Here is a 26,707-nt window from a genome sequence, read left to right on the forward strand (position 1 = left end):
TGATTCTGAATCTGAATTTTTTGATTAAAAAAAAAAATTACATAGATATACAGATAAGCATTGAATTGGCCCCAAAATATCAGATCTTTATTCACCACAGTTTTTAGAACCTCACAAATTGCCTTAGGCAATTAAACATTATAGACCTACAGCACTTTTCAGAAGTCTTAATTAAACTCCCCCTTGAGCTTTAGTAACTAGAGTATTTGTGGCATCGATTTTTGGTATTAGAGAAAGGAAAACAAGGGAAAGAACTATCAGATTATTCTCCTCAAACCATTTGTCATTTTCTATCCTCTGTGTCTTTATCTGTGTTACAGAACTTGCATTTTTGCTCTTGTAGTTGTTAATTTTTATGTTTTTATACCTGGAGCTTGAGCTTGTTTTCTCCAGTGGCATCAATTTGAATAATAAAAATCATAGTGTTTTATGCTTAAAAGACATGAAATTTTACTTTCTTATCTACCTTTTTTATTGTGGAAAATATTATGTTCTGCATTTCTTCATGATTTTATTATTTAACTTCATGTTCTATATAAATTTGAAGGAAAATGGGATTCTCAATATTTGATTTGCTTAAAATTACCAGTAGCTCATAATTAGGTGAATCATGAAATCATTTACTTTAATTTACAAATTGTTCTAATGAAGTAAATTCTGTATGACAGTTTTTTAAACCATTAATACACTAGTTTCAAATTTTCCTGGAGAACTTTTAGCAGATAAGTAGTTTATTTTTAACCTCCCTTCTTTGGGTGCCTTTTTTTTTTTTTTTTGCTGAGTTCTATAGTTTTCAGTGTTCTTAAATTCATAGTTTAGCTTACTTAGTGTTTTTTCCCTAGAAAATGTGACAGAACAATGTATACCATCACGTGCACTAACAAGACAGCAAGTCCGTGCTCTGCAAGATGGTGCAGAACTTTATGAAGCTGTGAAGAACGCGCCAGACCCAGGTTACCTTGAGGTGAGAGAGTAAGTGGGCCTGCAGGAAGTAAGTAAGTGAAGCCTTAGTCTTCATCCTTCAAGGTGGGAAGCTGTCATCACTCATCTTGTCATTACAGGAGACAGTATCTTGAAATGCTGTGTTTCTCAAAGAGGATGTGTACATTTCTAGGATCCTCAGTGATGTACCAAACCAGGGTGGTACATTTCTACTTCTGTACCAAACAGAGGATGAGAGGGTTAAATAATTTTATATATTAAATATGGTTTAAAATGTGGTCAGAACTTGTTTTTAAGGTAAAACAAGTATCTTCAAAGCACTGTCTCAGTTTCCTCAGCTCTTCAGATCCTGCCTAGAGTTTATTTCATGATCCTCTACCTTAAGGATAGTTAGTTGTAACACTAAAGTGTGTTACAAACAGCACAGGCTTTAGAACCATGGCTCTACCATTTATTAGCTAAGCAAATAGGAGATAAAATAGCTGTCAAATGGCCACAAAAGATGTTTTAGAATCAAATTGGATAATGTATATAAAGAGTATTGTTGCAAAGTTTTATATAAATGTTATTATTAAAACATCATTTCATATATTAAGGTAATCTACTTCCCAAATTTTTAGACACCTGGGTATCTAATTAATGCAACTTCTAAGATTACTTTGCTAAATAGGGAGAAGAGGGGAAATTTTAGGAAGACAGTTTATTGATTAATATCATTTATTTGATGACAGTAAATGTATATGGCTTTAAGTGGGCCCTCAAAGTAAACACTGCTCTGCTCAGAGAGTGAGCAGTGCTGTTCTGAATAGAATTCCCCTGTATTCCCAAATGTTACAACACAGACTGTCTCAATGGATAGTGAGTCTGATTTTCAAGCCTGCGAGTACAGTTGCTACAAGTCTGTATGGCTTTGTTATGCTTTCCTGAGAAATTATTTGTCTCTGTCTCTTTATGTTTGTTGACGCTTATGAAAACATGGTCTTAATTTCATCCATAAAATTTAACAAAATATTATTCTGGTTTCCTTTTATAGAATTTACTTACAAGGAGAAAGTAGGGGGCAGGATGAGAGCGGGGAGACTAAGTTCTAGACCCTGGCCCTGTGTAGCTGGACAGACCTCAGACCTCCTCCACCACCATCTGCCTGGGAAAGCCTGAGGGTGGCTTATCTCTAAGGGTCTAAGTTTATGTGGTTCTAAGAGATTCACTGAAAGAAAGGTATCATTATCATTCTTAGAGAAAGAAATTGCCATCAGTTTCTAAAATATCTGTTAAAAGGACATGTTTTCAGTGATAATGTTTAGTTGTTGTGGGGCATCTGAAATCACATAATTTTTTTTAAATTAACGTTTAACCTAAACACTGCCTGTTTAGGAATATCTTTGTAAGGCACAGGGTCCCCCTTCCCAGTATAGACTCAGGTATTAACATGGGTGAGTCAGCAGCAGTCTAGTGGGTTATGTGTCAGAATTCCCATTTATTTTATTTTTGGTTCCTTTATTTTTTGTTAACACTGGGTGAGATTCCTAGGAGGTTCAAACACCAGTTTGCTAAATGACTGGGAGAGAAATGTAGAGACAGAGATAAGTGCTTATAGTACATACCTGTTTTAAATTGTATCTACTGTTCCAGAGAGTTAATGAAATTATACTACAGGGGCTAAAAATGGAGGGCTCTTGAGCCAACCCCTGCCTGTATGGCTCTGCAAATTATTTATTGTGTCTGTACCTCAGCTTCATCACCTACCTCATGGAAACAATAACAGTACCTACCTCATAGGATTATTTTAAGAATTAAATGAATTAATACATTACACATACATAGACTTGTTTCTGAAATATCATAAGCATTCAGATGCATTTATAATGTCAGTGTTGATCATTATGATTATTACAGTATATTTATACGTAGGGGTTGTTTTGGCCATAGGTAAATTTGTCACAAGGATTAGTAAACTGTTTAAGGCACTTGAAAATACCTGTTATGTGATAAACTGACTACATAAATCTCAATTTTTATATTGTCACATCCTTAACATGAACTCAATTCTGTTGTATTTTATCCCCATTTAAAGAGATTCGTCTCCACTAGATGAGGTGGTTTATTTCTGTTTTGTTTGCTTTATACTCCAAAATCATCTGCCTCAATATACCAATTGGCCACAGGGTTATTTTAGTGAAGAGCAGTTAAGAGCCTTGAATAATCACAGACAGATGTTGAATGATAAGAAGCAAGCCCAGATCCAGGTGGAACTCAGGAAGGCTATGGAGTCTGCTGAGCAAGGGGAACAGATTTTGCCAAGGGACGTTACGCCTGTATGGAAGCTGCGTATCCTGAGCTATAAGAGGAAGGAAAAAGATTCAGGTCAGTATGGGGAGTTTTTGTTTTTAATCCATTTTAAGTTTAAAAAATTATTATCTTATTAAATTATTTCAAATGGTAGATCAAGAGTTAAGTGAGTATATATCAGGGGAGACAAAATGGGCTCCCAGTGCCCACAAGATGACAGTATATCCCTTGGATCTTTGTAGTCCTCAGTATTTATTTTTAAACAAGATTCTTAATGATTATCATTTCTTCCATTATAATTTGTCTTTTTCCTCTTTCTCTCAATAGTTATATTAAATATCTGGCGTCCATCATCAGAACTATACTCCCTGTTAACAGAGGGAAAGAGATACAGAATCTATCATCTCACAGCATCAAAATCTAAGAGTAAATATGAAAAAGCTAACATACAGTTGACAGCAACAAAAAAGACTCAGTATCAACAACTACCGGTATAAACTTCTCATAATTTTTCAATTTTGATAAATGCGTATTAGTTTATAGAATCCATGTATTTTTCTGATTTTTTTTTCTTGTAGGCTTCAGATGAAATTCTATTACAAATCTATCAGCCAAGGGAGCCCCTTCACTTCAACAAATTATTGGATTCAGACTTCCAGCCGCCTTGTTCTGAGGTGGACCTAATAGGATTTGTAGTTTCTGTTGTGAAAAAAATAGGTAATATACAGTGTATTTAATGGTAGCTTTTTTATGGATGCTTTGGGAAAAGCATTATATTTGAAAATTTATCTTCCTTATGATTAACTGAAGCCACTAATTGACAAGTTTGGTAACTAGTGATTTGAAAGTACATTTGTTTTAACTTGATTCTTAAAGGCAGTTCTAGAATATCACAAGGAAACAACTTATATGCCATTCTGTGCTACTTAAAGAAATTGCTAGAAAATGTTTTGTACCACAGTAATGATTACAAAATAATCTCCTTCTGCAGTTAACTGAGCTATCAAGCCTTCACCTCCTACCTCAGTTTTTATTACTCTTTGACATCTTAGGCAAATTAATCTCTACTTTATTCCATCAATATGACATGGTTCACTCCTCCTTCCATACCCTGTTCCATAGATTTTATCTGCAAACTATGTGCCCAGCTTATGTCTCAACTTTAGCACAAAAGCCTTCCATTTATTGGTAATTTTGTGCCAGGCCCTTTAGCATTTGGTCTCACCACCCCTCCCCCCAGAACTCTGGGCCCCCTTCCCCTTCAGCTGTGCTAACACCTTCCTTGCTATTCTTGCGCTCACTTTCGTCACAGAGCCTTTACACTGCTCCCTCTCCTAGAAACCCTGTCCCCACATTCCCTTGGCTCCTCGGGCCTCTGGTGAAACGCAGCCGCCTAAGAGGCCTTTCATTGAGCCCCTTTGTAAAAGCTGTATTTCCCCTGCTCCCAACTGAGCACTATTTCTCCCCTTTTTTGCCTTATTTTTCTCCATAGCACCCACCAGCACCTAACTATGTTTTTTTGATCTCCCTCTTCTGGAATGTTAGCTCTCTAAGGGCAGAGACTTTGTTACTGCTGTATCGTCAGCTCTTAAAACAGTGCCAGGTTAGGGTAGGGTCTCAGATCCATGGATTCCTTGTTGATCAACTTCTCTGTCACAGCTTCTCGCTTTCTCAGCTCTTTGGCTAAGGTTTATCGTCAGTCTTTTTTTCAAGAAGGCTTCAACTGTGCCATATTACAGGAGTTCCTCATATGTTTGAAATGTGAAACTATTGCCCTAATTCTGGGACTGTGTCTTGGCAGGCATAATTATGTAGGATCTTGCTTTCTTTCCTTCCCTCAGAACTTTGTAGAAATTCCTCTTTTGACATTGAACAGTCTAAAATTTCCCATTTAGGTGATTTTCTTTTTATGTTTAGATGTCTGAAGAACATGTTTTGAGGTCCAAAAGTTCAAGCTGTATCTTATAAACACTCTATACAGTTCTCCTGAAACACAGACGGCCTTTTTATCTGCAAATTCAGGGAATTCCCTGGTGGTCCAGTGATTAGGACTCGGTGCTTTCATTGTTAAGGGGGCCCAGGTTCAATCCCTGGTTGGGGAACTAAGATTCCACAAACTACATTGTGCAGCTAAATAATAATCTGTAGATTCAGTGCTTTCTTTGTATCAGATAAATTCTGTAATATCTTTGAATAAATTTTTTATTTCACTGAGTAGGATTTCTACTTCAAAGCCAGCAGTTAGTCTTATGTTGGATTTTTTTTTTAACCTTTTCTCTGCTTCTGTCTTTTCCATCTCCATTCACCATGATTGTATATTAGTAATTTCTGCAATATGTTTTATTCCTTGTGATTTGTAATGCATGCATTTGTCCCATTATAGATAGTTTATTGGTGTCCTCAGTTTCTTTCTTTGATCCTGCAGTCTCCTTTTTGTCTTACAGGACTACTTTTCATCCAATATTCATATCCAAGCTTTTATTTTATTGATTATGTTCCTATTAAGTACAATAGCATGAGTCAGTTTTGAAGACTTCAGAAATTTTCTTTTAGTTTTATTTTTGGGTTGTGCTATGTTCTTTTCTTTTTTGCTTAATGTGTTTTTGTTTACTTGTGTTTTAGTGCTTTGTGGGTTTTTCTTTAACCATAGTATGTTAATATACTACATGGTTTTTGTAGCATTTTTATTTCATCTTGTCATATTTGGGTGATTCCAAACATCATTATTATTGTTATAGAGGGTGGGTAATGTTTATTCAGTTTTTTCAGTCAGCATTTATTGAATGCCTGTCATGTGCCAGGCACTGTTCTAAATACCTAGGTGCATAGCAATGAGAAACAGGCAAATATCCCTGCCCTCATGGAGCCTACATTATGGCTAGGGAGGGAGATCACAAACAAAATAAGTAGCACATCCAGTTTTCTTAGTGTGGCTAAGGAAGAAAATGAAGGAGGGAGTGACAGGTAGGATGGGGGAAGGGGAGAGGACTGCAGCTTTAGACAGCAACGTGAGGAAAGATCTCACTGCAAAGGTGGCATCTGGATGAGACATGAAGGACTAGAGGGAGAGAGGCATGTGGGCATCTTGGTCGGGGTCAGGGGGGCACATTCCAGGAAGGAGTGGCAGTGACAAAGGTCACGTTAGAGAATGACCCTGGTGCCTAAAAGCATTAGCAGCGGCCAGCGAGTGAGCAGTAACAGCTGGGAAGAGGCAGTGGAGGACTGAATTACAGTGTGGGCCTTGCATGAATTCTCTCTCTGAAGGTTTCAAGTAGAGGAGTGACACCCTCTTTCCTTCCAAGGAGCAAGCATCTTTTAATTTCATGGCTGCATTCACCATCTGCAGTGATTTTGGAGCCCAAGAAAATAAAGTCTCTCTGTTTCCATTGCTTCCTCATCTATTTGCTGTGAGTTGATGAGACCGGATGCCATGATTTTAGTTTTTTGAATGTTGAGTTTTAAGTCATCTTTTTCACTGTCCTGTTTCACTTTCAGGAAAAAGCTCTTTAGTTCTTTGCTTTCTGCCATAAGGGCGGTGTTATCTGCATATTTGAGGTTATTGATATTTCTCCCGGGAATCTTGATTCCAGCTTGTGCTTCATCCAGCCCAGCATTTCACATGTACTCTGCATAGAAGTTAAATAAGTCAATACAAGTTAAATAAGGATGACAATATACAGCCTTGATGTACTCGTTTCCAAACTTGGAACTAGTTTGTTGTTCCATGTCCAGTTCTAACTGTTGCTTCTTGACCTGCATAGAGATTTCTCAGGAGGCAGGTCAGGTGGTCTGGTATGGTATTCCCATCTCTTTAAGAATTTTCCATTTGTTGTGATCCATGCAGTCAAAGGCTTTGGCATAGTCAATAAAGCAGAAGCAGATGTTTCTCTGGAATTCTCTTGCTTTTTCTATGATCCAACTGATGTCAATTTGATCTCCAGTTCCTCTGCCTTTTCTAAATCCAGCTTAAACATCTGGAAGTTCATGGTTCATGTACTGTCAAAGCCTCATTTGGAGAATTTTGACCATTACTTTGCTAGCCTGAGATGAATGCAATTGAGTGATAGTTTGAACATTCTTTGGCATTGCTTTTCTTTGAGATTGGAATGAAAACTGACCTTTTCCAGTCCAGTGGCCACTGCTGAGTTTTCCAAATTTGCTGGCATATTGAGTGCATAGCTTGGAAGAAAAGCTATGACCAACATAGACAGCATATTAAAAAGCAGAGACATTACTTTGCCGACAAAGGTCCGTCTAGTCAAAGCTATGGTTTTTCCAGTAGTCATGTGTAGATGTGAAAGTTGGATTATAAAGAAAGCTGAGCACGGAAGAATTGATGCTTTTGAACTGTGGTGTTGGAGAAGACTCTTGAGAGTCCCTCGGACTGCAAGGATATTAAACCAGTCAATCCTAAAGGAAATGAGTCCTGAATATTCACTGGAAGGGCTGATGTTCAAACTGAAACTCCAATTGTTTGGTCACCTGATGCGAAGAACTGACTTTTTGGAAAAGACCCTGATGCTGGGAAAGATTGAAGGCAGGAAGAATAGGGGACGACAGAGGATGAGATGGTTGGATGGCATCACTGACTGGATGGACTTAAGTTTGAGTGAGCTCCAGGTGTTGGTGATGGACAGGGAAGCCTGGTGTGCTGCAGTCCATGGGGTTGCAAAGAGTCAGACACGACTGAGCCACTGAACTGAACTGTGACACCCTCTGACTAGGTTTTCTCAGGATCACGCAGGCTGTTCTATTGAGAATAGACTGCAGGGGGGCGTGAGACTCCAAACAGGGAAATCAGCTGGAGGCTATTGTAGAAATTTAGGCAATTGATAATAGTTTGGAGCAAACAAAGCAACAGGAGTGGCCAGGAATAGTCAGATTGTGGTTGATTTTGAAGGTAGGGGGACAGTGTGGATGAAGAGAAGAATCAAGGAGTGAGGGCCGAGGTTTTGTCTGAGCAGCTGGAAGAATGGAGTTGCTATATAGAGGGGAGTACGCAAGAAAAACAGGTGGGCAGGGAAGGCCAGGAGCTTTATCAACTAAAGATTTCTACTTGACAGCTGGATATTGTTGTAAGGGAATGGTCTAGGCTGAAGATACAAGTTGGGAAGTCATCAACATACAGGTGATGCTTTAATTCAGGAGACAGGATGAGGTCACTGGGTGTGGGAGTAGGTAGAGAAAAGAGCCAGGGCCTGACTTAGGCCTGTCAGAGGCATTTGATACCACAGAGAGAGGTGAGGCTGACAAGGGAGAGGTGAGACACGGTGTCCAGAGAGGCAGTGTGCAGAGGCCAGGGACTGCACGTGTGGGATGCACAGTTTCTCTTGGAGACAGACGTAAGACTAGTTCTAATGGTCCCACAGCAGATTGTGGTGATGAGGTGAGCTGTGTGAGGGGGACCCGCCAACACCTCATGCAGTTGACTCTCTCTTTCTGTGGTACTAAAGAACAGTTTTTCCCCTCTTAGTTACTGTATGAAGGTGGGGTGTTTTAGTTGCTATCCACGGTTTATTCCCATTATCCCTGGAAGATACTGTGTTGCAGATCATTTTCCCTAGTTCAGCAAGTAGCCCCATGTATTCATTCATCTGCTGAACCACAAACTTAAGCAACATATTATCTGAAGGCTGGAAGTCCAAAATCAAGGTACTGGCAGGGTGGGTTCCTTCTGAGAAAGAATCTGTCCTGTGCCTCACTCCCAGCCTCTGATGGTTGCCAGGAGGCTATGGCCTTCCTTGGCTTGTAGATGCCTCACCCAGGCTCTGCCTTCTTCACCTGGCAGTCTCCTTGTGTGCATGTCTGTGTCCAATTCTCCCTTTTCATAAGGACATTCAGTCAGGATGTACTGAAATGAAACTTCAACTTGATTTTTTTAGCAAACACTGTTTGCCAGTAAGGTCACATTCACAGGTTAGGATGTCAACATCTTTTATGGGGACACAACCCATGACTAGAGCCGTTTTCATTATTTCTGATTATTTCTATTTGCTTTTCTTCAGATTTAAGAATAAAAGAATTCTTAAAATGTGTGTTCTCTCACCAGTGTGGAGAAGGAGACTAGAAGCTGAGCCCTGTTGTGCTTCATTCTGTCCTACAACCTGTTTCTTTCTTTCATCACCAGTTCTTAAACTTTATATTAGGATATGCCTTATTTGTATGTTATTGGTAGACATTTCTTTCTTTTTTTATTTAGTTTGATGTCAAGTGTTAGTGGGAGAAATTTCTATCAGAAAGTTTCAAAGTGCCACCCTAAACCTGAAGTACCAGTTCTCCAATACCCAACTCTGATCATGAGGTTTCTTGGCCTAAAATCTTCGGTGGCTCCCTGTCCCTTAGAAAATGAAATACAAACTCCTTCCGATGCCTGAAAAAGCCTTCAGCCTCCTGCCTTAAGCCACCGCCCCACAAACCTCAGCTACTTAGTTTCACATTCTTGGCACACTAAAATATTTAACATTCCTACCTTGAAAAAGTCATTCACTTTGCTTAGAATGCCCTCTTCCTTCCCATCTTGATGAATTTTCCCTATTCACTATTCAGCTTACATGTTTCCTGCTTCCCCATGGCCTCTGTAACAGAATGTGTTGTCATACTGCGTTGAAATGTTAGCACCATAAGCAACAGGTCCTGAGCTGTTTAAAATCCTGAGCTTTTCCTAAATTTAGTTATTTTGGTTTGTTTTTACCATTAGCATACACAAAATAAATGGCCATACTTAAGAGTTTCCTTATATTTTAAAATTTATCCAGTATATATAAGTGAAGTTTTTTATTTTCTGGCTTTTGTTTTTTCCATTTTAGGTATTGCTCCTTTGGTCTATTTGTCAGATGAATGCCATAATTTATTGGCAATAAAGTTTTGGATAGATCTTAATGAGGACATTATTAAACCTCACATGTTAATTGCTGCAAGCAACCTCCAGTGGCGACCAGGGTGTAAATTGGGAATTCCTACTTTATTTGCTGGAGATTTTTCCATGTTTTCTGCCAGTCCTAAGGAGGGCCATTTTCAAGAGACATTCCACAAAATGAAAAATACTGTTGAGGTAAAATTAGCCTTGAGCATTACCATACATGTTGGCATTTTCCTATTTTGACAGTCAGATGTCAAGCAAGTGGCAGCTTTTATGAAAATTGGATAATTGACATATAATGTGAGATTTTATCATATATTAATTGTTCATGAACCTGAGGAGATGGTGAGTGACAGCCATCAGGGACGAAAGAATGATTTGACAGGAACCGAATTAGGAAAAATTGTGAGAAGGATGTTCAGAGATGTAGACCATGTAGGCAAACTGGAAATTGGTAACAAGAATTATATGTTACCCGTGGTTTACAGCACATAGCAATGTAATCAGTTAATATGTAGATTGCAAATTTACGTTCTAGGGACTTCCCTGGCAGTTGAGTGGTTAAGACTCCATGCTTCCATTGCAGGTGGTACAGGTTCAACCTGGTCAGGAACTAAGATCCTGCATGCCGCGTGGAATGGCCATAAAAGAAAAAAAAACACTTTCTAAATTAACATTTTAAACTCCATATCTACTATTTTATCATTTATACCTCTTTGATTTAAAATAATACCAAATAGGAGAACAAAATTTACTGAGTACTTACTGTACATCTGGCCTTGTAAGCCAGTCTCATTTAATGCTCCCACCAACCCTGGGTAGGGAAGATCCCTTGGAGGAGGAAATGGCAACCCACTCCAGTGTCCTCGCCTGGAAAATCCCGTGGACGGAGGAGCCTGGCAGGCTAGAGTCCACGGGGTCGCAAAGAGTCAGACACGACTGAGCAACTTCACTTTTCACCATCCCTATAATGTAGGGAACTGTTTTCCCATTTCATTGATGAGAAACAGAAGTCACACATCCACACTGGTAGAACCAGGATTCATGCTTAAGCCATCTGAATGCAGAGTCCAGACTATTATTAACTACCATGCAGTGCTGCCTCCTAATAAAATTTGGCATTTTATAAATGCTAACTTGTAAAAATAAAAATCTGTAAAAGATAAGCCTTTTAGTTCTGTAGTTTAATATTTGAAATATGTTATTCAGAATTCATATAAATAAAATTCTATTTTAAAAGCATTAGCTATATAAAGTTTGTATAATATTCTACCTGGACTCAATGTACATCATGAATAACAACACCCTAATTTATTTATGGCTTCTAAACTGGGGGCTGTAAATGTAAACTGGGGGTTACATTCACTATTTGGTTCCATTGTGGAGTACTTACTGTTTATATCCTACATTTTCTCTGACAACTTTCAAGGGCAGTTCATTTATATATCATTTAAAACTTTAACAAAATAGTGATAAATTAGGTTAAACCATAACCAAACTGCTGCTATTTGACCCTTTGTGACTTCTGGAAGTACAGTTTAGGAAGTGGTATAACCTGTATGTTATTTCAGTTAATTCTTAGAACAGACATGAAGACGTTCTCATTTTGAAAGTGAAAATTGCTCAGTTGTGTCCGACTCTTTGTGACCTATGGACTGTATGGTTCATGGAATTCTCCAGGCCAGAATACTGTAGTGGGTAGCCTTTCCCTTCTCCAGAGGATCTTCCCAACCCAGAGATCAAACCCAGGTCTCCCCCATTGCAGGCAGATTCTTTACCAGCTGAGCCACCAGGGAAGCCCCAGAACACTGGAGTGGGTAGCCTATCCCTTCTCCAGGACGTCTTCCTGACCCAGGATATCTCTTTCCCTCACACACACACCCTCTTTCCTTCTCTCCCTCTAACAATTAAGGTCTTCTTAATCACTGATGTAGCTTTTGCATTTTTATACTGGTGAATTATTTGACAGTTGCTATCAAATTTGGGGTGTCTCATTTTTTTTCTGGTCTGCATTTTTTTATTTCAGGTTTTAAAGGTAACATTTTCTGAAAACATATGAATGTATAGGTTTGCATTTTACAAACCAGCTTTTCCAATTTATTTTCTTAGAATATTGATACGTTTTGTGAGGATGCAAAAAACAAGCTGATTCGTTTACTTAATGCAAGTAATCCCAAGTGGTCCACCCCAACTAAAGACTGTACTTCAGCACCACCCACTGCTCAAACAGTCCTTGGTTCAGGAAATAAGTTTCCGGTAAGTTAATCTAAATTTAACAGATTTTATAAATATTCTATAGAGAGGCAACAATATATTCTGATGTATACCTAGTAAACGTGATAAAATGTAATTAAACTTAATTAGAAAGTGTCATTATTAGTGCCTCCTATAGGTATAGACTACCTGGGAAGTTTATCTTGTTTATTGAAGCCAGAATGTAACACTCTGTGGGGGCAAATTTTGTAAATGGGTGCTTTCATTTTTAGCATTCCCAGTACACATGACTGAGAAGACGTTTTTGCCTATGTCTTTTTGTTCAGAGGACTATGCTATATAATTAGGGTTGTTTCTAAGCTCAGTATAACTCTTTAAATCACAATAAAGGCAAACCGAGCTAAAGTCTGTAATTTTGGCTAAAGACTAGTTCTTAAGTAGCTAAACTTGCTAAGTTATATATATTAACTCATTTAACCTTCACAACAACCCTGAGATAAAAATTATCTACAGTTTACGAACAAGGAAACTATGACATACAGGGGTTAAGCATTTGCCTCCAGTCACAATCTAGAAAAGTAGGAACATAGGCTGTGTTCTTAAAATGATTTAAAAATGCTTATTTTTGTTTAACCTGTTAATAACAAAAAGATTAAAGCATAAATTATGTCTCCTACCTCCTTTTTGCTTTTACTATAATTATTCTTCATCTTTATTTTCATGTCATTTTTATATCCTCTTATGCAACAATCTTTCCTTCTGGAATAAAAATAATAATATTAATGTCTCTTGAAATCATAGCCACTAGGGGAGTGAAAGTGTGTGGAATTTGTATGTTTAAATACTTTTTAATAAAAGCTAATTTGATTTTATTTCATATATTAGGATGTAATTATATAGGCTACTTCTTTGTTTGTTTTTTTTTTTTTTTTTCATTAGCTGTCTTCTCCCAGTAGTGAGATGAATTACCAAAGTCCATTATCACTTTGTAAGCTAAATGAGAAGTCTGTCTGCACACCTGTATCAGCCCAAGTGACTTCAAAGTCTTGTTGCAAAGGGGAAAAAGAGACTGATGACCCCAAAAGCTGCAAAAAGAGAAGAGCCTTGGATTTCTTGAGTAGACTGCCTGTACCCCCACCTGTTAGTCCCATTTGTACATTTGTTTCTCAAGCTGCACAGAAGGCATTTCAGCCACCACGGAGTTGTGGCACCAAATATGAAACACCTATGAAGAAAAACGAATTGAATTCTCCTCAGATGACTCCACGTAAAAAATTTAACGACATTTCTCTTTTGGAAAGTGATTCGATAGCTGATGAAGAACTTGCACTGATAAATACCCAAGCCCTTTTATCTGGTTCAGCAGGAGGAAATCAACTTACATCTATCAGTAAGTCCACCAGGACTGTTCCCACTAGTCCTAAGGATTATGTTGGACTGAAAAGGCCTTACACTACATCTGTGATCAAAGAACGAGAGAATTCCCCAGCCAGGACTGAAGAACAGGAGACTAATATTCCGGACACAAGTGCAATAAAAAACAGATCCAAGAGACTGCAAAGGCGACAGAAACCAAAATGACAATAAATTAGTTACTGACTCAACCTTTCCAGTTTGTAAAACATATACAGTTTCAAACTGTATATCGGAATTTGCATAATGAGTAAAGGAAGGAAATAGTTAAAAGTTTATCTGTGGTTTGTATATCACAGAAATGCTCTTTCCCTTTTTCTTTATTGGTATATTCTTATTTCAATTATATATCTTAAAATTGTGTAACTGTATATTAACTAATCAAGAAAATCTCCTTTAAATCTTTATGACTGGGTTTGATCACTGTAAGTATTACAAATGAAGTAAACACAACTGTTTCTTTTAGATTGTGTCCTTATAACTACAGGAAATTAAGTAAAGTTATTTTGACTCACATAATTCTTTTTGGTTTAGTTCCATTTTAGGTTTGTTTTTAAGAGGTAACCCACTATGAACCAGTTTTTCATAATGCACATGTTGGTTCTAATACAGTTTTTTCCTGATCAAAAAAGTCACGATGAGTAAGATATTATAGTGGTGTTTTCTTTTGACCAGTTCTTCATCCTTAAGTCAGCATGACTACAAGAAAAACAGAACCCTCTGTGCACTTCCTTTTTTGATGCCATTTTGATCTGTAAAATTAAATTATTTATTAAAAGTTGAAATACTTTAAATCAGAAACAGACTTCATTGTGTTAATTTGTCTTTATTTCTTAACAAAATGATCATCTGGACTGCAACTTAAGAGAAAATCTTTCTTTCAAATTGGCACTGATTCTCCTTGCTTTTAGTCCTATCACAGGAGTCAGCAAGCAGTCCCTTTTAAACCTAGTTTTCTCCAACCACCTAAGCAGATGAGAACCATTCAATTTAAGATGGTATTCTCATTTGTTACTTTAAAAAGAGGAAAAAGAGAAAGCAGTTCAAACTAGGAGCTAAGAGCATAGTGTTTTAGTATGTCTTAAATTTATATACAATATCCTGTTTTTAAATCTCATTATAAACACACCTTAAAGCCAAGAATAAATCCTTTTAAAAAGCAATTTTCTTCCTTCCATAACTGTGACCCATGTTTTTTCTTGCTTCTGAAAATTAACATAATAGTCTCTTCTGCTATTCTTTTTAACTTAAGTGTTCTGCCAGTCTTATTAATGTGATTTAACTTTTTTTCATAAAACAATTTGGTCTTCATATCCTAATCATTTTCCCAATGATCCACACACTAGAACAGGGAATAAAACTTGAGTCTCAGCTGAACAGAAAGAATTATAAGAATTCAGCCTTTTTGTTTCTTGAAAAAACTTAACCTATAACCTCTTTCATTTTTCATTAGCATTTAGACTACCCTTAATGGAGACATCTAACATACACTCTGCTGTTTATAAACTGTAAATAATATAGCCAAGCTATATAAATGTGAAGCTTGAGTACCTATGGATATTGTCCCCCCAAAAGTGACAATTTAATGATTACAAAGTCATCAATGTACACTGCATGATAAGGGGTAAATGGTAAAAGCGATTTGTGTTACTCAACAATCACTTAATGAGAGCCTCTTGTGTATAAAGCACTCTGCCAACCCTGTGAGTAATGCAAATGTGAATGCACAAAACAAGTCAGTGTTAAGTGTTCAAAAATTTTTTAAAATCAGGAGTCATGGGTGTTGAAAGAAAAAATAGGTCATTTCTAGATGGGATAAACAAAGTTGGTGGCATTTTATTAATTTTATGCTCCCAAAAAGGCAAATGTAGCAGGGAACTATTCTGAGCTCATTCAGAGTAGGACAAATACAAAGTAGCCCCGCCCAGGCCAGGTGAACCAGAAACCCTAAGCAGAGAGTCAGAAGTAAATCAGGAGGGCTTGAGTTATGATCCTTCAGCTGCTCCTATGGGATTGAGCAAAGGCACTCTCATCTGGACCCTCTGACACTTCTCACCTCTACTATCCTAAATGAGTCAAGCCACCCACACTGACCTAGTTCTGCACTGACTAGGGACCATGTTGACTAGGATTACCCAGGACTATCTGGGGTCTGGAAAACAGGAGTACTGTTAATGTGGATTATCATCATTATTAGATTATTATGTGTTAAGCTTGGATACACAGAATTTAGCCAAACTATACTTTAGATTCATTCAAATTCACTTAATTTTAGTTTGTTGGGCAAATTCTGCTACTCAAAGGAGACATCAATTTTTTAAAATGTTAATGAAAAAATTACAGATCATTGCTGGTAATCATCAAGATGTTGAATAGATTTCAATAATACTAGATATGGAATATTAAAGTAATACAGTCTTTCTAATGTATAGAGATCAAATAATTTATACACACAAGTAAAATATAAAGTTGCTTTTATCTTTACCTCTGTTTCCTAGTCATTAAAGAAGATGGGTAAATATAGTTATAGAAAAACTAGTTCTTAATAGGGTAGAATTTTGTGGAATTTATGGTAAATAAGTTTTTTATTTCCTTAAACCCCCCAAAATTAGATTCAATGACAAGTCCATATAAAGCAATACCATATATAATTTTTAATAACCATAAAAGCACCATTATATAGAACACTTAAAATAATGCTTCACAAAACATTAGAAAGAAGTTGTTGGCCAACAAGAAATAAAGCATACATCCTACATGGTCTTATCTGTGGTCTCACACCAAATTAATCTGATTCCAACCTGTTAAAATTTGATTTGGATTCATAAATTCAATTTTAATATAAGAACTGTAGTAGAACTTTGTCTTAATGCCTCACAAAACACTCAGACTGCTCCTTATAAGAGGAGCATGACTTTTCCTGTTTCCATGTGAGGACATTCTGGATGCTTCATTCCTTGTACGCCCAAAACTTTGGGACTGCCAACTGATAATACACGTTATAGGAATAATTTTTAAAAATTGCTTAATTACTCCTCTTAAAAATTGGTGTTTTATAAAGGCAGGCTTGTTTTATATACACTGTTAGCTCAACAGCCAAACAGGTTTATCCCTGTTATCAAACAGGTTTAACCCTGTTTGATAAAGTGGTAGTTAAAACACAAGATGTGACTTGAAACAATGACACTGATTTTCCTAACAGATATTTCTAACAATGACACATCGCTAAAATAAAGGGATAATCTCCCAAAGTGTCTACCTCGAAAGACAATATTCCCTTAGGTGTATACTTCCTGATGGCTCAGACAATAAAGTGTCTGCCTGCAATGCAGGAGACCCAGGCTTGATCCCTGGGTTGGGAAGATCCCCTGGAGAAGGAAATGGCAATCAACTCCAGGACTATTCCCTGGAAAATCCCATGGACAGAGGAGCCTGGTAGGCTACAGTCCATGGGGTCGCAAAGAGTTGGACACAACTGAGTGACTTCACTATATACTTCCTGATGTCTTCATCTTAAAGGAAAATCAATATCATCATTACAGCCACACATCTCACATTTTTGGATACACAGATGATCAAAAGTAGCAGTGGCACTAAAAAATTGTTCCTGCCTACTATTTCTCCTCCATCTTTCCAACTTTCCTGATGGAGATGAATTTCCTGAAAAAATAGACTGCTTCAGAGAAAGGGCTACTGAAGCTTTATATTAAAAACAGTTCATTAATGAGCCTATGTGGTTGATTACGTTCTTGGGTATGTTCTCAGGTTTCAGTTTTGAATTAGTTCTTTCCCTAGAGAAAGGATTTTGTTTAATCAAATCGGCAGAATTCCCAGCATCAGACCATGCACATAGGATCACTTTAACAAATGCTTGTTGAAGAGGCATCTAACGACTTCTGCACAGAAACTCTCAGGCTTGACTATTTACACTGGAATTAGAGCTCTGACTACCACTGAACGGAGAATAAATACCAAAAATTGAAGTAAAAACTGATTTAGGAAAATTCGGAATGCCCATAAGAGAGGCCTCTAATACCCATGGTGACAACCACCCCTTCTGTTAAAGGAGCTCTCATTAGTGAAGCTGCCATGCGCCCTCCGGTGTGGGAACTCTGCATAGGTGTTCCAGTACCCTGCACCGTTGGAAGGAGATGCATTATTCCTGTCCTGGTTTCTGTTTGCTCTGCTTGGTTTTTCTGCGTGCAGCACACTGTAAAAGGTAACATCATGTTCATACCGTTCTTTCATTCGGTGTATTTTCTCTCTTGGGACTCCATGAATGTTTCTTCTACGTGGAAAAAAGAAATGCAAATGTTTAGTTAAGGCAGCATATCAAAATGAGTTATATTTTACAAGTGTTTGTAGTTTATAAGTCCTGTATTATTACACAGATATGCACTCCCTATTCTCAGGATGGAACTCTGACAAAAGCAAAACATCATGTTAAGCAGTTATCATTCAGCTCAATTGTTTTTCATGCGGCCCTGCACACCCCCGAACTACCCTGGGGCTAGCAAAGAGCTAAAACATCAAAAAATGCTCTGTTTCTGGAAATCTCAATTCTGTGCTTCAAAACATAAGAGCACCATGAGCTCTTCTTATGTGTTTGCCAATTTGTTATGCATATATCTATAATCACTTATGTCAGTCTTAGATACTTCTAGATCCTTATTAAAACAACATTCTTCAATTCTCATGGACATGAGGATCAATTGGGGATATAGTTTTGAAATGTAATTATCAGAGATTTCAACTAAGAATGGGGTCCATGAACTAGGACTTTTAAAAATATTAATCTTATTATTTATTTTTTGGCTGTGGTAGGTCTTTGTTGCCACAGTACAGGGGCTTTCTCTAGTAGCGGGGCACAGGCCTCTCATTGCAGTGGCTTCTCTGTTGCAGAGAACGGGCTCTAGGTGTGTGGCTTCAGGAGTTGTGACATGTGGACTCAGTGGATACAGCTCCCAGACTCAGTAGTTGTGATGCACGTACTTACTGCTGCTCTGCAGCACGTAGGATCCTCTTGGACCAGGGATCAAATCAGCATTCCTTGCATTGCAAGGCAGATTCTCAACCACTGGACCACCAGGGATGCTCCATGAACTAGGATTTTAACAGTCACCTCAGCTGATTCTGACAGAGGTGATTCACACATCCCTTGGGAAACACTATCTGCTTGTAACCATAAGATGAATTAGACTTATTCCTAAAAAGTAAATTCTGACCTCACTGGTTACTTTAAATCATTGACATTACCAAATAGCACAGATGGTGAATTATCAGAACCCATGCATTCAATCAACAAGTTAGTATTATTTGGACATTTATTGCTTTACAAACTAGAAGCAGCATCTAGACCATAAATGAACCACAGACTGTTCAATATCTGAAGGTCTTTGTTTAGCCTAAGTGCAAAAACACCACTCACAAGTGCAATCCCATGCAGAGGAAAGTGCTTTTAAATGTCCATTAATGAAGAAGCATTTTAGCAGAATGTTAAATATGTCCTTTTTGAGGACCAAGTCCAAGCCAAGATTTAGCATTTAGCATTATATTAGAAAACTGACCCCAAAGTAAAGTCTTTCACATTAATAATTCCAAAGTTATCAATTTCCAAGAATTACCATTTCTGGCCTGAAAACTACCATGTCCATTTCCAGCCTGAAAAGATTCTTTTGTTCGGTCTGAAATACCTGAAAATAGCAGGATACATAATGAGGAGCTAGAAAAACAAAGAAGTACCTTGCTAACTCTTGGACGTTGAATTTCCAGCGAGTGTCAGGTTCTCGGAATATAACTTCATAGTTATTTTCAAGTGCCTGATTTTTCAAAAGTACATAAAACATTGAAGACATGGTATGTATGTTTGGGAATGTTTATGCTGCCATTTAACATTTACTACAAATCTTTTCTAACATTCCTTTTGTTTAACCAGTAATTTAATGCCTTAATTTATGTTAACAAATACAGTTGGTACATATCCATACTTAGCCACACTCAGATTATATTATGGTTCCCAATGATAACTTTTCAGTAATTCTATCTACTATGTAGGAAAACGACAAAGTTCTTTGTTTTGAACCTTTAAAAAGATAGATCGTTGAACTAGTTTTAAATTCCCTGTCCATAGGAATGAGCAATGAATTCCAATGGTTTCCCAAAGTCCCGTATATGTGATTATCATAGGTTCACTGGCATCAAGTGCCTTGGCTAGTCCTCACAGCTTGGTTTACAAAGTGAGAGTACCAGAGGCACAGAGCTTGGGAAATAAAAATGATTTCCACATACTTCACACATTCTTCCCTCCAAAAAGTAGCTCTCCCATCCATGCTACATAGTTTGGCTCAATTCACTGTGCCATATTTCCTTGAGTTTAGAAAATGATTACCATTTCCATGGAAACATCAAATGTTCTTTGCATTAATTAATGGACTACTACTTATTTTATCTCAAGTTGAACTTTCTGTTATGACTACTGTTTGTTGTGTTATAAAATACAGAATAAAATGTGCTAAGTAAGGGGATTTCCTCTTCATTCTTTAGATGGACACTTCTAATTTCAGAAGGGTATCAAATATCATATGTGAAAAATATCTAGTTTCTGTGTCTTAGTAGTAGCTGTGGATGGCTGGGAAAGATTGTGCATGTCTAGAAATTAGAAAACAAAAAGTAAAATAACTTCCCTTAAGCTACTCTCAGTTAAGCCCTGCCTCTTGGTTCTGGGTTGTGCCTTAATTAACCTGACTCTTCATATCCCTGTCCATTTTTCTCCTAAGTGGATGTTTGATCCATGAACTGAAGTAACCACAAAGTTGATGCTCATTATGTCCTACATTCAGCAAAGTCCCACAGTCTGGGCCTAAGTAAAACTGATGAAAGTATCTAGACAAAAGCACACCTCTATGTAAGCTACTGTGCCCAAAATATTTTTTAAAAAAGCTTAAAAACAGGCTGCCATGAGTCCAGTTTTAGAGATTCACTTTAAAATTAGCCAAGTAGGGAGAATACTCAGCTGTTTTCTTCCTCTCCCTGTTTGTGGATCTTTTCTCCTTATTACATGCAGTAAGGAATGAAAACATATTAGCACAAAAGATGAAATATGTCTGAAAAGTAGATCATACATACTTCATAAATAAAGAAAAATGTACACATTGCTTCATTCATCTGTTCTGACAGTAGATGGCTTAACTGTTACCTTTATATGTGCATTTATATTTGTATTCTAATATCTTAATAGGGTTACAGCGTTACTCCTGAATCTGTTTTTAAACTAAGAAATTCATTGCCCTGGAACTCCATGCAGCAGCAGCACCACATAGCACTGAAGTCCCCAGCGTGGCAAAGACAACTGTCCTAAGAACATCATCTACAGCTCCACTGGAGGCATCACCTAGTCCAGCACTTCTCAGCAGGTTTCAGCAGATGCTCCTACGGATGCCTTCCCTTAGGAAAACAACCAAGACAGAAATGCTGTCAAGAATTCAGACCAAGGGCTATTTTTAAAATGTACCCTGAGGTAGTATTAGCATCTCAGCAAATTTCAGCCATTGAACGGCAGAGAAACACTAAAATAAAACCTCTTTACCTGATTCCTGGGAGAACTACTATTAATGAATATGAGATCACAGAAGACCAAAAAAAGAAGAAAGAACAAATGTTTCAACTTTCTCACAAAATGTCCAGAACTGAAAATTCAGAATGATACTTCTTCCTACCATGACTGCATAGGGCTTCATTTCCCAGGCGTGGAGGTTGGTATTATCAATAATAATGGGGGATATGCCATTCCTCATTGCTTTTCTTGCTGCAACACAATGTTATATAACAGTGAACAACATGCAACAATCACAGAAGGGCGAGTGTACTCCATATTTTGTTATTTTTATTACAGGATGTCCTCATTACACAACTTTAATACTACCTATTTCAGAACCCATTATCAATAATTTTCTTTTTCCTGGAATCTAGGGAGATTACACTCTGGCATTCTGTTTGAGAAAGAAAAATGGCAGAACTTTAGATTAAGCTCCTTCCATAAATTTTTTTCATTTTGCAGGAGCTACAATCTATGTGCACAAGAGGATTTCCCAGGAGCTTGGAAAGGAATCTGTCACCTCTTTTCTGGTTCCATTCATGAGCTTCCTCCAGAAAGTCAGGATTGAACTCATAGGCACCATCTTCCCTGAAGAAAAAATCATCCGTGCTGAAAATCAGGGCTCTGGGAAAGTCGTGTTGCAACTGTCTGGAGAGTGGGGAAACAAGAGATTATTTTATGACTATGCATTTTCATACTATAAATCATTTCCTTCTATCTCTAACATTTAGCAGTTTATACTTGTGAGACCACCAGGTTTGAGTTGTTGAAATTCATTTTAAAAAGAGAGAGTCTCTCTAGAAGGTATCGCTCCTTCATAGGGGTAAGGAGAGGGCTGAGAGGGGACTGTGTGTGTTGCCCAACTCTTTAACAAGTGCTGATCACCACCATGCTGATTTCTGCAGCTACCAGAGCTGATTCTAGATGACACTCTGGAGGCTTCGCTGCAGGGGTGACAAGAGTGGGCACAGCCCTCACTGACATTCCTCTGTGATGCACCACTGCCCAAGTACCCCTGCTGCAGCCCCTTCCTGCACCCCCTTACCTGTCCTGGGTCCCCTCGCTTTGGAGCTCTGTTCTCCATAAGGACTCATGTGAGACACTGGTTCTTGCTGAGGTATGAAATGTAGATAAAAGTGATGTGTGTGCTACCCCTAACAGGTACTTTAGCAGTGACCTAAACCAAATTCTAAAACCAGCAGAAGAAAAGATGCAGATGCAACATTCCCTAGGCTTTCCTAAACTTCTATCACTCTCTCTGAATATGAAAATACCACACAGAAAAAAAGAAAAAGCATCATGGAGTCCCCTCTTTAACGTAGGAAAGAAAAAAAAAAAAAAGCATATGAAGTTTTGCACAAAATAACTTCAAAGAGAAGATATTTCCACATGAAATCCTTATTCAGACTTTTTTGGGGGAGAAGATGGCTATTGTGCTAGACAGTAACAAAGTAAATTGCTGATCCTCCTTTCCTCACCTGTAAAAACTGGGGATAACAGCACCCATCTTGCTAAGTAAGGATGACTACCTAATAACCTGGGGAAGCGCCTTGCGCAGTGCCCGACACAATGAGCACATGGTTCTCTCCCTTCTCCCTGTGTGGTTCCCCAGCGTAATTCTAACTTCAAACAAATTGACCAGGCAGATACAGTCCATAACAAAACGGCCGTGCTCAGAATAAAAAGATATTTAAAAGTTGGAGGAAGGACTTCCCTGGTGATCCACTGGTTAAGAATCTACCAACGCAAGGGATGTGGGTTTGATTCCTGGTCCGGGAAGATTCCACATGCTGCACAGCAACTAAGCCTGTGCACCACAACTGCTGAGCCAGCATGCCTAGAGCCCATGCTCTGCAACAAGCAGCCCCTGCAATGAGAAGCCCGCGCACTGCCACTAGAGAGGAGCCCCTGATTGCCACAACTAGACAAAAGCCCACACAGCAACGAAGACCCAGCGCAGCCAAAAATAAGTAAGATTTTTAAAAAAACAAGAGAAAAAATATGTTGGAACATAACAAGAGCAGGAAATGTAAAAAGAAAACAGAACTATTCAGCTCTGTTTGTTCTTCTCCATCAAGAAGAATGCTCTTTAATCAGGAAAGAGCATAAGGCAGTGAAACCACAGATAATGAGTAAAGCACCTAAGCTGCTGGAAACACTTGGGTTCAGTTCCTGACTCTTCCACCACGGTCATGTGGCCTCTCTTTCCAAGCTTCTGTGTTCCTGACTGAAAACTTGTATAATATCACGACCTATTAATCAGAGCTTCTAGTAAGAGCGAAATGAGGTGAGGTACGGGAAAACATTTTTCAAGAGATAAGGTACTTTACAAACACAAGGTACTGTTATTTTATTAATAACAAATGAAGTCAGATTTTCCATCCAAAACTGTTTACATGCCATCGTAGTAAAGTGCACTGGAGTGTGTACACTCCAATGTAGGAGTGCTAGGAGCGGTGGCAAAGAAAATCTGGCCATTTTAAATACACCACAGATACAGAAACGGACACAAAAGCCAAGTATAAAGATGTGATAAAACAGATTTGCATAGTTTCTTTGTAAATGTCTTTTAACCGTAAAGATACTCAAACTGAAAAGCTCAAATCAGATATCCAAACGTTAACCTCCAGGGCAAACAGTTATTACAAAGACACCTTAGAAGAAAACCTAAGGGCAACACTAACTGCACTTTCAGGTGTGTGGATTTTATATTCGTAAATGCTCTACAGTTTTTGAATTCTTTTCATCATTATCTAGTCTAAACATGAAAGTCTCATTCAGAGTTTAAATAATATTGTGTAACTTGTTTTCCTTATCTTTTGTGTACTAAGTTAAGCAACTCTGGATATTAGTTCCAGAACTTCTTAAATATCCCTTCTAAATCTGGCTTCATTTGTTTTCCTATTAAGTCTGCCACTTACAGCTCTGGTTTTGTCATTTTCAAAATGGAGTTTTTCTTTGCATAGACATAGCTTTATCTCCTCTTTATGGTTTATATTATCTACTAGAAGTTAATACTCTAATTTTTCATTAAAAAAAAAAAACCTTTTAAGGCATGTGTTCAATTCACATTTTATTTGAATTCTATTCCCTTCTAGAAAGCAAAAAAGAAAACACAGCAAAGTATCGCCTTGTTTGCAAAATTTTGCCTTAGAGTAAAAGTTAAATTGTTCAGGACCACTATGAAGCTGAACCACCTGCTCATCATTTCCCAAGACACATGTGACCATAGCTTATATGGTCCTCCTAACAAACAGGCAGGAAAAATAGGACTGTTTTTCACCTTTACAACTCTAATGGAACTGGGGGACTGGAGAAGATCAAAGGGTGGACTTTCTGATCTTGCTGAATGATCATTCTTTCAAAACTTGTTTTACCTTCACCTGAATGTTAAATCAGCACTGGCAGTCATGGTACATTTTGAATACTCAAGACTTAAAAGTTCTCCTAACTAAATGAAGAACTGATTCAGTAGGCAATCCTGAGAGTCTAACACTTCAGTGGAAGCAATAAATACCATTCCATAAGCTTCAGAAGTGACAAGCATAATGCCCCAGCTCTAGCTTTCTTAATGGTGGTCAGGAGCCTCATGCATTAGGGAAACTGAGAATGAAAAAAGGGGGGGGGGAGACAATTACACCCACATAATTTTCACCTCTGCAGTGCCCCCCAAACTCACCTGACACTACTACTATGAGAGTAACTTAGGTTCTAATCTTGATTTCATAACATCACTCTTTTGTGTAATTCTTTAGTTTAACAATAGAGAAACATTTGAATATATTTAGATATCTATTAGTCACTCACCCACTCATTGACAAAGTCCAACATTAGTATGTAACTTTGAGTTGTACCCCTTATTACTGGAATTTTCCAACATGCAAAATAGAATAACATCATCATTCCCCATGTACCCACAGTCCAGCTTTAACAATTATCATTATATGGCCAGTATTGCTTCATCTGCTTCATACTTCATTTCACCAAATATCTTTTCAGTGTTCAAATTTCCCTGATTGTCTCATAAATCAGTTCAGTTCAGTCGCTCAGTCGTGTCCGACTCTTTGCGACCCCATGAATCGCAGCACGCCGGGCCTCCCTGTTCATCACCAACTCCCGGAGTTCACTCAGACTCACGTCCATCAAGTTGGTGATGCCATCCTGCCATCTCATCCTCTGTCATCCCCTTCTCCTCCTGCCCCCAATCCCTCCCAGCATCAGAGTCTTTTCCAATGAGTCAACTCCTCGCATGAGGTGGCCAAAGTACTGGAGTTTCAGCTTTAGCATCATTCCTTCCAAAGAAATCCCAGGGCTGATCTTCAGAATTCCTACAATTGGTTTGTTTGAATCAAGAGCTAAACCAGATCCATGCTTTGCATTTGGTCCCCACATCCCTTAAGTCTCATTTATTCCATAGTTTTCCCACTCCTTTTTATTTCCACCTAAACTTTCCCCCCACAACCTTTTACATTTAGAAAATGTTCAAACCTATAGAAATAAGTTGAAAGAATACTATGAACACTCCTTACCCTCCATTATTAACATTTTTGTTAACAATGTTAACGTCTTGCCTCATTTATTTTACTTCTCTCACATGTGTATTTTTGATGTACCATTTAAAAATAAGTTGCAGACATCATGATACTTTGTTCCTAAATGCTTTATCAAGTATCTTCTATAAATAAGAACATTATCCTAAATAATCACATCACAACTTAAAAACTGAATTATAAATTATAAATATTATAAATATATACTATACATAAATTATATACTAATTTATATTACAATTTTATATTACAGCTATTTATAATGCATGCATGCTCAATTGTGTCCAACTCTTTCTGACCCCATGAATTGTGTAGCCCACCAGGCTCCTCTGTTCATGGGATTTCCCTGGCAAGAACACTGGAGTGGGCAGCCATTCCGTTCTCCAGGGGATCTTCCCGAGCCAGTGATCAAACCCGGATCTCCTGCACTGCAAGTGGATTCTTTACCTCTGAGCCACCAGGGAAGGCCTTAGCTATTTATAATAGCCAATGTTAACAGATTTTTAAATTTAAAATGTCCTTCATGGTACGAATAACATCTTCACAGGTTCAAGTACAGCATTTAGTTATTAACGTCTCTTTGGTGTCACTTAATCTAGAACTGTCCTCATGCCTTCTTTGGTTTCCCTTTTTTTTAAAAAAAATTTTTAATTGAAGGATAATTGCTTTACAATATTGTGATGGTTCCTGCCAGATATCGACGTGAATCAGTCATAGGTATATACTTGTCCCCTCTCTCTTGAACCTCCCTCCCTGCTTTCCCTTTTTGAAGAGTCTAGTCAGTTGGCTTGAGAATGCCCCACATTCTGTATTAGCCTGGTTATTTTCCTCATAATTAGATCCAGA

At 37.9% G+C, this 26,707-nt stretch overlaps 3 protein-coding genes across 9 annotated transcripts in view; 1 reads left to right on the top strand and 2 right to left on the bottom strand.

The window, feature by feature from the left end:
- BRCA2 (breast cancer 2, early onset) overlaps positions 1-16,453 on the top strand; it is a 56,388-nt gene extending 39,935 nt beyond the window's left edge. For all 4 annotated transcript variants that reach the window (XM_010835927.1, XM_010835928.1, XM_010835930.1 and 1 more), the window contains exons 21-27: positions 843-964; positions 3,108-3,306; positions 3,559-3,722; positions 3,810-3,948; positions 10,038-10,282; positions 12,200-12,346; positions 13,244-16,453. In XM_010835927.1, the coding sequence (XP_010834229.1) occupies positions 843-964; positions 3,108-3,306; positions 3,559-3,722; positions 3,810-3,948; positions 10,038-10,282; positions 12,200-12,346; positions 13,244-13,885 (1,658 nt within the window). In that variant the 3' untranslated portion in view covers positions 13,886-16,453. The remainder of the gene's footprint in view (positions 1-842; positions 965-3,107; positions 3,307-3,558; positions 3,723-3,809; positions 3,949-10,037; positions 10,283-12,199; positions 12,347-13,243) is intronic.
- The window catches only part of N4BP2L1 (NEDD4 binding protein 2-like 1), a 57,252-nt gene that overhangs the window by 22,320 nt on the left and 8,225 nt on the right, over positions 1-26,707 (bottom strand). The window contains exons 2-6 of one of the 4 annotated variants that reach the window (XM_010835926.1): positions 21,832-21,959; positions 21,433-21,521; positions 19,342-19,410; positions 17,955-18,005; positions 1,137-1,157 (exon numbers count right to left, since the gene is read on the bottom strand). In XM_010835926.1, coding sequence (XP_010834228.1) covers positions 1,152-1,157; positions 17,955-18,005; positions 19,342-19,410; positions 21,433-21,521; positions 21,832-21,959 — 343 coding nt within the window. In that variant the 3' untranslated portion in view covers positions 1,137-1,151. Of the gene's footprint in view, positions 1-1,136; positions 1,158-12,987; positions 13,064-16,350; positions 18,006-19,341; positions 19,411-19,459; positions 19,537-21,432; positions 21,522-21,831; positions 21,960-26,707 lie in introns of those variants that run through there. The other 3 variants (XM_010835924.1, XM_010835925.1, XM_010835923.1) reach the window with 3 other exon arrangements.
- N4BP2L2 (NEDD4 binding protein 2-like 2) overlaps positions 21,578-26,707 on the bottom strand; it is an 85,289-nt gene continuing 80,159 nt past the window's right edge. The window contains exon 9 of the mRNA XM_010835919.1: positions 21,578-21,959. The gene's annotated coding sequence lies outside the window, so the exon portion shown is untranslated. The remainder of the gene's footprint in view (positions 21,960-26,707) is intronic.

The sequence above is a fragment of the Bison bison genome, unplaced genomic scaffold (assembly GCF_000754665.1).
Source record: "Bison bison bison isolate TAMUID 2011002044 unplaced genomic scaffold, Bison_UMD1.0 scf7180017864056, whole genome shotgun sequence".
NCBI lineage: Eukaryota > Metazoa > Chordata > Mammalia > Artiodactyla > Bovidae > Bison > Bison bison.